The sequence below is a fragment of the Panthera tigris genome, chromosome C2, assembly GCF_018350195.1.
Source record: "Panthera tigris isolate Pti1 chromosome C2, P.tigris_Pti1_mat1.1, whole genome shotgun sequence".
NCBI lineage: Eukaryota > Metazoa > Chordata > Mammalia > Carnivora > Felidae > Panthera > Panthera tigris.
The window spans coordinates 130,018,384-130,030,399 of record NC_056668.1 but is presented as its reverse complement, the minus strand read 5'-3'; the positions used below and the strand labels follow the sequence as shown (position 1 = coordinate 130,030,399).

General features: G+C 42.9%; 1 protein-coding gene across 2 annotated transcripts in view; it reads right to left on the bottom strand.

Moving 5' to 3' along the window:
- Positions 1–8,228: 8,228 nt before the first annotated feature.
- CPNE4 (copine 4) overlaps positions 8,229–12,016 on the bottom strand; it is a 672,331-nt gene continuing 668,543 nt past the window's right edge. For both annotated transcript variants that reach the window (XM_042956642.1, XM_015539940.2), the window contains one exon: positions 8,229–8,836. In XM_042956642.1, coding sequence (XP_042812576.1) covers positions 8,702–8,836 — 135 coding nt within the window. In that variant the 3' untranslated portion in view covers positions 8,229–8,701. The remainder of the gene's footprint in view (positions 8,837–12,016) is intronic.

Sequence of the window (12,016 nt, the reverse complement as noted above, 5' to 3'; positions counted from 1 at the left end):
AGATCTCCCTTTTGAAACATAATGTACCTTTTAATCATCTGTGAAAGAAATTCCTTTCTTAGAAATCTCACCCCGGCCATCAGGATGGGAGAAAAATGGGGGAAATCGTGTCTGTTCATTTTAGAGTGAGCCTGCCAACCTTGCGTTTTGCTTTCAGTTTTACAAAAGTGAAAGTTAATGAATATACGCACATGTGCATACATATGTGTATGCACACGTGTGCATAAAGGGAAAGGGCACTCCATATACTATAAGACACCAGTGCATGTTTGAATCTATTTTTTTTTCTTTCAGAAATTCTTGAGCAAGACTAGAGAAATTATTCATACTGTCAGAACCTGAAGCTGTATTTACTTTCCGGGGAAAAGTATTTTTGTGTTCTGTCAACAAGGCCGCAGTTTTAGGATCCTCTCATGCTCCCAGGAATCCGAAACACACATGGGGTGGAAAGGCAGCCTGGTGCTCCTTTGTGATTCCACGCCGGGCTTTTAAAATAGAAACCACTGTAAGTTTAATCAAATAGGAAATGCATACAAAACCCCAGTGTTCTTGGGTAAACTTCAGAATTATTTTACTCACCCTGAAGATCCGAAAAGGTCAGGGTCCCAAGCATAGTTACGAATCCCAACATTTCTTTGTGGTGCTCTGAATAACTGCACACAGTGGAAGAACCTTTAAAGCCACAATATGAAGAAGGCTTAGATGTATTTTGTCACCAAAGAAGAAAGGAGAATGGGATTGTGGGGTTAAACGTGTGATATTTTGGGGGAATATGAAGACTTCTGTAAATATTTAATGAAGTGTTTCTTTTCCTCCTATGGGTTGTTAAATTAATGATGCATTTTATAATCCGTGAGTTCTCAGCACAAACAAGGCATCCTGTTTTAAGTGTGTCTTCTTCGCATTAAAATTTCTTTTATTTGGTTCCAGTATGCAGGAAAATTTCCGTTAAGTACTGCTGTGTGTTCTCGGCTGGAGTTCACGGGGTTCAGCAAAAGAACTGTGGCTGTGATGGTGGGTGTGGGGAGTGGGTGGTGAAGTATGATTTAAAGAAAAACTCAGCAGCCCAGAAATGTGTTAATGAGATATTAGTGGCAGGAGGTGATTAGCAAAAGAACCTGAAGCCACGTCCAAGGTGAGAAAGGAGGCTGGGTTTGGGAGGGGCACCTGATGAGCCACTGGATTGCTTGCTAATCAAATCAGCTGGGCTATTAGAACATGTTTTGTTTTGTTTTTTAAATGTTCATTTATTTTTGAGAGACAGAGACAGAGTGCAAGGGGGGGAGGGGCAGAGAGAGAGAGAGAGAGAGGGAGACACAGAATCCAAAGCGGGCTCCAGGCTCTGAGCTGTCAGCACAGAGCCCCATGCGGGGCTCGAACCCACGAACTGCGAGATCATGACCTGAGCCGAAGTTAGACGCTTAACCGACTGAGCACTCAGGCGCCCCTTGTTTTATTTTAAATTGAGGCGAAATTAAAATGGCTAATTCTCTGTTATATACGTTATGTTAAGTGGACAATTCAGTGACAGTCTATGCACTCACAATGTTGTGCACCATCATCTCTACCAATCACTCTATTCTATTGGGTTTTTTAATGAAAAGCTGGAGAAGTTTGGGAGATCTCTGGATTATGTGATTGCTTTACATAAACCTTAAGGCACTGACTACATTCTCTTGTGTTGTAAGTTTGTTGTCCTTAATGCTATTTGCCTGAAAATCTTTGACTTAAACTGAGAATTTCTGTGTAATGGAAGTTGATGTACCAGAATCTGACATGTGCTCAGCAGGTGCATTTCTCAGAGGACCGCAGCGAGGTTCTATCACACACCTTATTCCCTCCCATCAGAAGGCACCCCTCCTTTCTTGATTTATTCCTGCATGTTCTAATCGTGAATCAGTCACCAATAATAGGACACAAGAGTGAAAAAGGTGGGTAAGACAGGGCTCTGCTCTGTGGGAGAGACTTAGTTCCAGTTGGAGAGAGATGCTCTGATGGAGGCACGTACAGGTGAAAGGAGAGGACTGTCAGGAAGAATACTTGGCCAAGTCCAGGGGCTTCTGAAGCCAGATGGCACCTGAGCTGAGACTTCAAAGATGAGTAGAAGTCAACTGAGTGAAGGTGGCATGGGAAGCTTCCATAAACACAATGTGAAGAGGTCATTAGCTAACAGTGGGATGGCTAGAGGTGGACAAAAAGTAAAGACCGCTAGGCCACCCCCAACTGACAGCCAGTAAGCCAGTGGGACAATGGAACTCAGATGCACGTTGTGTTCATAGATGGGAAAATCGAGACTCTGAGACATTATCCAACTCTCGAGTAGCAAAGATTGGATTTGGATCCACTTACCCTGGCTTGAAAACACTAGGTATCTCCACTGAACCATGCTCAGGAGGAGGGCACAGAGTCTAGACATATTTAGAAAGTAGAATTCTTTAGGTCCCGTTTGAAGGTCTATTTCACATGTGGGGCAAAGCAGAGGATGACGATGCAAATGGCTGGCAGACTTTCTGTTTCTTCTTGCCCGTGTCCCTACCTGTCTCCCTCTACTCTTCTACTCTCAGTACTTAAGAACATCTTCATGAGGAAGTCCTTAAATATTATATGTCTTAAATGCTAAGGCATGTAAAATATGTACAATAAGATTCCAAAGTCCCAGAATCCGAGGGCAGCTCTAGGTTGTGAGCAGAACAGACACCACGTGTTTTACCTCCTGCTTCTTTCAAGCCTCACCCCCGCCCACCCCCGTCCCACTCCTCATCCTCACCTTCAAGCCTAGTGCAGGATTGGTATTTAGCAAGTGCTGGAAAGACTGAAAAAGGGAGGTATTCAAACAGATTTAGAATGAGCTCTCCTGGGCAGAGATTTGGAGTCAGCAGGTATTTTTACCACCACTCCTTGACCTCGTCTATATCCTCCTTCTGTCTCTGTGGGCAGCCCTTTTACAGTTCTTGAATACACCACATTTCCTTTTAGAATCGTCTGGCAATATCCTGCATTCCCTTTGTGGCAGGCAGAATGGCCTGTGGAACATCCAACCCCGAATCCCTAGAACCTACGAACATGTTATATTTCATGACACCAGGGACTTTGCAGATGTAACTAAAGTTACAGATCTCAGGATAGTGGATCCTGGGTTACCTGGGTGGTGCAGTCTCGTCACATGAACCCTTAAAAGCAGAGAACTTTTCTCTGGCAGGAGGCAGATGGATGCCACACAAGCCTGAGAGATTCAATGTTTGAGAGGTACTTACTTGACCCACCAGTGCTGGAGGGGCCGTATGGAAAGCATGGAAGGGATGTGGAAAGCCTCTGGGAGTAAAGACCACTCTCCCACTCCCAAATGACAGCCAGTAAGAAAATGGAACTTCCGTTCTACAGCCACATCCGACAACCTGAATACACCTGGAAGCAGATTTCTTTCACCTGGAACGCAATCCTGCTGACATCTTGATTTTGGCTTTCTGAGGCCTTAGCCGAGGACCCAGCTGTCTTCCTGGACTTGTGATCTACAGAAACTGCGGTCATAAATATGTGTTGTTTTAAGCCACTAAGCTTGTGGTAATCTGTCATGCAGGAATAGGAAACAAATACACGCTTTGTCAAATGGTCTAGAGCGAGCAGTTCTCAAAGTGTGGTTCCTGAAGGTCCCCGAGACCCTCCTCACAGGGAGTCTGTGAGGTAAAAACTATTTTCATAATAATGCTAAGATGTTATGTACCTCTTTCCCTGTCTTGAACATTTGCGCCAATGGTGCAAAAGCGATGGTGGGCAAACTGCTGGAGTCTCAGTTCCTGTCAAGAAGGTGGTGCCACACTTTAGCAGAGGCCATTTTATTTTTCTCCGTCACACCCTTTCAGGAAAGAACATGTGGTTTCACTTAAGGATGTTCTTGGTGGAGCAGAAAAATTACAGTTTTATTACGTCTTGACCCTTAAGTCTATGTCTTTTTCATATGCTGGGTGACAGAGCACAAAGCCCTCACACAGCACGCTTGCTGTTGTCCAACCAAAGATGCTTGCCTCAAAGACGTGTGTGCCTTCGTGTTGTATCCTCGATGGGCTGCTTTTTCTGTTTTGTTTTGTTTTTCCTCCACAGAACACCATTTTTAGTTGGAAAACAAAAAGACTGACATAAACTAGAGTTACTCAGATGTGGGTATTTGGGAGATACTTTCTTGAAAATGAAGGAAATGCATCTGTCATTTCAACAGAAACAACTGACAGTGTTTGTTGCCAGTGAAAACATTTGAGCTTTCTAGCAAAGATTAGAATTTTGGAAAACCTAAGTCTGCCGCTATAATTTGACAGATTCTCAATACTTAGTCTGAGGAGATAGGCAGTGTTATTATACAACAAAAGAAAGTGACTTGTTTTTTTTTTGGTATTTCGAAATAAACTATGTAAGCATTCGGAACATCTAAATCAGTGAGCGGGTCAGTATTTTCCAAGTGATCAGTGTGTGATGTTACAAAGTCACGCATGGGTACAAGAACGTTGAAAATGCCAGGAAGGGTTTTTGATAGGGTTTCACGTTCCACATTGCAACTAACCTTTAAGAAACTACCACTTCTTGAGATGTGCTGTGGTGAAAAGAATTAGAACAATTATCTGAGAAGGCTGAAAATCCCCCTCCCCGTACCAACTACATAGCCATGCAAGGCTAGATTTTCCTCGTTGTACTTCAACCCAAAACATCATTACACAGCAGGGTGAATGCAGAATCAGATATGAGAATCCAGCTGGCATTTATTAAGCAAGATGTACAATGCTGCTTGCCTCACTATTTTTTGTCTTTGAAAATTAATTAATGAATTAATTAATTCGTTTATTCATTCATAATCTCTATACCCAACGGAGGGCTCAAACTCACGATCCTGAGATCAAGAGTTGCATGCTTTTCCGAATGAACCGGCAGGTGCCCTGAAAATATAGTTTTTTATGTTATTTTGAAATATAATTAAAAAATTTTTTTATCGTTATTTTATTTTTGAGGGAGAGAAACAGAGAGTAAGCGGGGGAGGGGCAGAGAGAAAGGGAGACACAGAATCCGAAGCAGGCTCCAGGCACTGAACTGTCAGCACAGAGCCTGACGCGCGGCTCGAATTCATGAACCACGAGATCATGACCTGAGCCCAAGTCGGTCACGTAACCGACCGAGCCACCCAGGTGCCCTGAAATACAGTTTCTAAAATAAAAATATTTTCTTTATGTTAATGTGTAATGGGTATATTAGTGTTATGTAAATGAGTTAGTAAATATATTTTAAGTTTCAATTTCAAATTGCAGCAAATGTCGATAGATGTAAACCACAGAAATAAAATATCTGTGGGTTGTCCAGGAATTTTGGAGTGTACATTGTCTACTGAGGCCCAGTGGAGGGCAGACCACACATGGATAGAACTCAGTGGTTCCAAACTCACCCTCCCAGCCAATTTAAGCTCAGAGATATTTTTCCTTTGCTTCTTACAGTTTGGTCCTTGTTGTATTTAAAACAATTGTTGGAGTTTGAATGAATTTGCCACATTTACAAATTGCTAAGTTTTATGTGAAAGATCACAGTTTCCAATTCTTTTGACAACCTGAGGGACTGGCTGCATTGCTTTCACACTTGTGCCAGGGCCCTGGAGCTATGCCCTTTTGTGGATACGTGCTTTCTAGTTTCTCTCCATCCTCACCACACTCTTCTCTTTATGTCCCTTGTTTTAACCTGTTCCTCCTCAGTCACTCACGTGGCTTGCTCAGCTCCTGGGAGCATTTGTGTTTGTAATATCTGATTTACATGGTCTGCTTGGTGGCACGAAATTGGGAAGACCTGAGTATCCTGAGTCTCTTCCACGGCTCCCAGGGGGATGTTATATCACAAGATGCCAAGAGCCCACATCAAGAGGCTGAGATACTAGGTGACCCAGAGAAATTTCTGAAATGGAGGCAAAGGTCAAGTTTTAAGCCTCATTCTCTCAAATGTCCTAAGTATCTACTGCTCAATATGGCAAGTGGGTAGGTATAGTGCCAGGAGATAGCTGAAATTGGGATTAGGAAATGGGCTCGGGAACCATGGGGCACGTGGGTGGCTCAGTCGGTTAAGCTTCTGACTCGATTTTGGCTCAGGTCATGATCTCACAGTTCGTGAGATCTCTGTGGCTCAGTTTTCTTATCTGCAAAATGAGACTAGTAAGATTATCTACCTCATATGGCTTTTGGGAGAATTAAATGAGATAGTACGTGGCAAGCACTTGGGATAGGACCTGGCACCAGTAAGCCTTCAATGACTGTTAGCTACTATTTCTTTCTTTTTTTTTTTTAATTTTTTTTAACGTTTATTTATTTTTGAGACAGAGAGAGACAGAGCATGAACGGGGGAGGGGCAGAGAGAGAGGGAGACACAGAATCGGAAGCAGTCTCCAGGCTCTGAGCCATCAGCCCAGAGCCTGACGCGGGGCTTGAACTCACGGACCGCGAGATCGTGACCTGAGCTGAAGTCGGACGCTTAACCGACTGAGCCACCCAGGCGCCCTGTTAGCTACTATTTCTATTCTTCCTTTGAGCCGGGCTTCAGTCTGGCTATGAAAATTCAAGTAAGCCGTCATCAGGTTCTGCCAGGCAAACTAGACTCTGTCCTTGTCACCCTACCTCACAGATCCCAGGGATCCTGACATGAATGTAACAGATCCCAACAGATATTTGAGAATGACATGATTAACAGCCATATCCACTTAACTCACCTGTTAAATCTACAATAGATTTGAGATCAATCACGAGGCACATTAACAAGTCCATTCATTCGTTCATTTGATTAGTCATCTCTTTATTCATTAAATATCTATGGACTGCTTATTACTATGTTCTAGGCACATCGACATGGAAGCGCATCTGATGACAGAAACCACCATCAGATAATTCTGTACAATAGGGCCTTAATAGTTGAATCCTTGTTTGTTAAAAACAATGATCCAAGTGTTTCTACAGGACTGTGAAAGAGCGAGTCCTAATCTGAGGGTGTGTCATCTACATGAAATAAATCACTGCTAGCAAATTGCCTGGAAAAGAGAAACACGACTATAACTCTTGGAAAAAATTCTGTAAGTACTCAATTTATTCATAAAACAATACAGTTTAAATATTTATGATTTTTTTCAGTCATACATTTTTTTTAACCATCATTCCCAAAATGTTGTGCATTTGGCTGACATGTATTTGCAAAGTTAGGATCTATAATTATAACACTGGAGATCATACAAGGCATTTGATTTGCTCATTAATACTTCCGCAACAAACAACAGATCTATTTTGCCTTGTGATTTACTTCCCCAATGCTCTGACCAAAAATAAATTCCTCCTTGTGCCTTTTATACCTGCAAAACACTTGTCCATTTCTCTGTGTGAACATTAGACAAGGGAAACATTCATTCTGGTTCAAGACTGGCCGGTTTCTATCAAAACAAAACACCTCCACGCAGAGCAATGATTCTAGGCATTTCTGCTGGTAGAATTTGCTCTCAGTAGTGATAAAAAGAGGCAGTCAGAAGCCCGACACTAAGCTTAAAGATCAGCTCGGTGGGCCAAGTTTCTGGAGAACCATACCGCATGGCCATCGGCCATGAACAAGTTTCCATTGTTGTGGTCCCACTGAAGACTCTGAGGTCTCTCCTAGGGATTGACATAAAAATGGAACGATCCCTGTTGAGGTCGTGTGATGCCTCCTTTAAGAGGGCAGGGGCTGGCAAGGAGGAACCCTCCCTAGTCTTTTTAAGGAAGAGGAGTGACTATAAAGCAGTGAGACTGATTTGGGGTATGCAGCTTCTGGAATCAGTTTCACTACTTTCTATTCCCACCTCGGAGACAGGCGGGACTTTTGTGCTACCGGCAGGGGACAAGTGCCCTTCGCAAGCAGACGAGGTGCTTCCCTGTTTCAGACAGTCTCTAGGATGATACCCCAAAGCCTAGAACCTCAGTACTCTTCAGTGTAGACTGCAATGGCGTCACCTGGGACCTTGTTAGAGATGCAGAATCTTGGGTCCTTTGGACCTGTTGCACCAGTCTGAATTTTAACAAGATCCTCAGGTAGTCTGTGTGCACAGTCAAGTCTGAGAGGTGCTGGGCTGAGAGGTGCCCCAGACCCACTTCTAGAAGTCTATGTCTAGGTGAATGAACCTTTTCTTCAGCAAAGAGACCGTTCTTAGCAGGGAGGGATTATAGATAACAACTGCAAAAAACAGTGTGGTTTGTTCGTTGGTTTGTTTTTATTTTAAACATGCAAAATACAGTCCATGCATCTGCCATTTTGAAAAGTCTCTCATCCCGTAGCAGATAAAACCAAATATGTTTTGGCTATCGACGTTCGGTAAATGTTTCAAAATGCTTCACAGTGTAAAGATAATAAGAAATTTAGCAAAATTTCGACAAACTTGTATAAAAAACGGATACAGACAATATTTTATTTCAAGGCGACATGCTATAATGTAAAGAGTAAGTTACAATTATTTGTGTTTCCTTGTAAAAAGTCTTTGACAATACAAGAGCTTAACAGATCCAGGCCTCAGGGCTACACATGCAAAAAAAATTGTCAGTTAGTTAAAAATCACCCAAACGTGCTATTTTTTAAGTGTGTATGTGTGTGTGTCTTTTTAAGTACAGGAGTAGTAGAAGTAGTAAATGTTATCAGGAATAGTGTTTCAGAACTCTGGAAAAGCGTGCGGAGTTCACGGCGCTAGTGCTCTGGAAGACTCATACATTTCTGATGAACATTTTGGCTTAATCCCTTTGCCATTGTAATAGTCCACGACTTGATTTGGGACTTCGGCCAACACACTCTTTGCCAGGGCAGCTGGAGATGCCTGCAGGGAAGAAGAAATCACCGTGACTTTGGCACCTGGCCCAAGGAATCTGATCCAGAATCAGCCTACAAGACTGCAGTCTTGCTCTGAGCTGCTACCCTCTCTCTCTCTCTCTCTCTCTCTCTCTCATTCATTCATTCATTCATTCAATCGATATTTGTTGGTCATCTACTCCAAGCAAGAGAGTTGTTAGATTGTTGGAAAATGAACCTTTCATTTAATAATTATATTTTTCATGCCTGTCTCAAAATATAAAGCTATCCACAGCTGAAGACGGGTGAAAGTTGGACAGCAGAATGAATTGTCTTTAAGTTTTGTTCCCAAGTTGTGTTCAAGTCCAGGCATGATGCCAGGGTTTATAAGAGTTTGTGGTTCTTGCCATTAAAGGAGGTATAATCATGACAGGGGAGCCTGGTGTGGCCACAATGAACTCTACTGTGAGCTTGAACACGGTACACGCCACAGAACAACAGCAGCACGTTACATGGGAGCTTAATAGAAACGTACAACGTTAGACCCATCCCAGAACTACTGAATCATCATCTGCATTTTGGTGCCCGTAGGGTGATTCCTATGTGAACTGAAATTTGGGAAGCACTGTTCTAGAGTCATTAATGCTCTGGGACGAGAGCACAGAAAACGAAAAGACCAAGTCATATTAGAGGAAATCACAGCAGACTTCCAAGAGGAGGTGGGATTTAAGTTAGGCATGTTTTAAAATGTAGAGAAGAAGGGGAATGACGTTTGATCATTCTAGGGACAGGGAGTCATCTGATGGGGCTGAAAGAAGTGTGTGTGTGTGTGTGTGTGTGTGTGTGTGTGTGTGTGTTGGGGGATGCAGGATTGTTGGAGTATTCTGTTGGAAGATAAGCTTGAGGCCAGGTGATGGAGGGTCTTGAATACCACTAATTAATGTAGTCTTATTCTGTCAGCAGTATGGTCCCCCTGTATGATTTGGGGCAGAGGAAGGTGGAGGTTGGTATTCTGCATGGACTCTGTAGTCATACAGAGCTGGATCTGACCTCCGGCTCTGGCATTCAGTACTAACTTTCCAGCCTCCGGGCAAATAAAATTGCCCTAGTCTCATTAGTAGCTATTATTGAACTTGAAAACTTGAAGCCGAGGGACCAGTTAACAAATGCTTGAGATTCCTCAGCAAAGGAAAGAAAGAGGGTTCGACTAAATGCCGAATGACCTGGTTTCTTGCTCTTTCCTTCCTCTGTGGCTTGCCACTCAGCCATTCAACTTGGCTGAGCACCTGTGTTCTTGGAGACAAAACAGCAAAGAATAGGGATTGGTTTTATCTCACACAGTTTTGAGGAGGCTCAAAATAGACACACATATCTTGAAAACATGATGGGGAGTTTTTCTAAAGTGACCTCTCACATTTCAAAGATGTCTTAGCATGTTGGGCACCTGACATCCGTGAATGCTCTGTTAGTTTATAAATGTCTGCTCAGGGTTGTGTGTTACAGCATGGTCCACATGTACACTGGGGTAACTATGAAAGTCATTCCTACTGTAGTTTACTCTCTGGCCACATGTCATATAAAGGCTAGAAAGCCAAATACTTAATTTCCCAGCCTCCCTTGAACCTAAGGATACGCATAGGCCCCAGTTTTGTCCTTTGAGACATAAGGATGTTTCTTGGAAAGCTTTTTTTTTTTTTTTTCCTGATTAGAGGGCACAGACATAATAGGCTTTGTTTCCCTTTCCTCTTCTTTTTTTCTTTGAACTAGAATGTAATTCCTGGAGCTATGGCAACTGTTTTATCATCACGAGACAACAGCAAGGGGAATCACCAAGTGCTTGCCCTGATACTATCAAATCACTGAAAAAAAGATGTCAGCAGCTGCCAGTCCCTAACTTCTCGTTACAGAAGAACAATGTATTTGTATTTATACAATCCAGAGTCTCTCAATTTTGGCACTGTTGCTATTTTGGGCCAGCTAATTCTTGGTGTGGGGAACTGTCCTGTGCATTGTGGGATGTTTAACAGCACCCCTGGCCTCTACCCACTACCTGCAAGTAGCACCCACAACTGTCACCATCATAAGTGTCTCCAGACGTTGCCAAAGTTGTCCCTGGTTAAGAACCACTTGTGTAATCCCCTGTTAAGATGAATTTGCTGTTGTTTGAAGACAAAGATATCCCTAACTAACGCTGGCAAGTAGGACTTTGTACAATGATGGAAATATTCTATATCTGCACTGTCCAGTATGGCAGTCACTAGACTCATGTGATTATCAAGCTCTTGAAATGTGGCTGGTGTGAATGAAAAACTGAATTTTAAATTTTATTTAAAATTTATTTAAATTAATTTAAACAGCTGCATGTGGCTATTTGTCACTGTATTAGCACAGTTTTTTTTTTTTAAAGTTTATTCATTCACTTTGAGAGAGAGACAGAAAGCATGAGTGGGGGAGGGGCAGAGAGAGGGAGAGAGAGAGAATCCCAAGCAGGCTCTGCGCTGAAAGTGCAGACATGGGGTTTGAACCCATGAACCTTGAGATCATGACCTGAGCCAAAGTCAGACGCGTAACCTACTGAGCCACCCAGGCGCCCCTAGACAGCACAGTTTCTAAATGACTCTCCCATTCTTTTGCATATCTGGGCTGGCTCTGGTGGCTCTGGTGAGCAGTTAGGGCTTGAGGGCATGATCTGGTTGGGAAAAGGCCAAAAAGGTGAACACAGCTGGTATTTGCAGCTGTATTTATTAACTACCCATGATGCCCAGCTGCTGTGCCAAGCTTTATATAGGTACCACCTTCATTCTCCCAATGTATTTGTCATTTGCCTCATTTTACAGATGAAAGTCTATGGCACAGAAAGGTTAAATAACTTGCCCAGAGCCACACAGCTCAGAGTCTGTGCCTTGTCCACTTCAAAGCTTTGAGTTATTATGCAAAGAGAGGCAGTTCATGGGTGACTGGCTTATATGAAATGATACCAGCTCACCTTCCATTTTATTTACTGTGTATTGAATTCAGAGTAGATTCGTTTGGATGATGACATAGTTTTCAAACTGTAATCTGAAATCCACGAAGATAAGGTGGGTGATATGCTCCTGGTGTTGTTTTCGTCACCCACAGAGCTGCTGGAGACTCTGTGCCCCAGACACACGCAAGCAGCACCCACTCCCTCACCCTGATCAGGGCGCTTCCCTTGTTGCTGATGCCC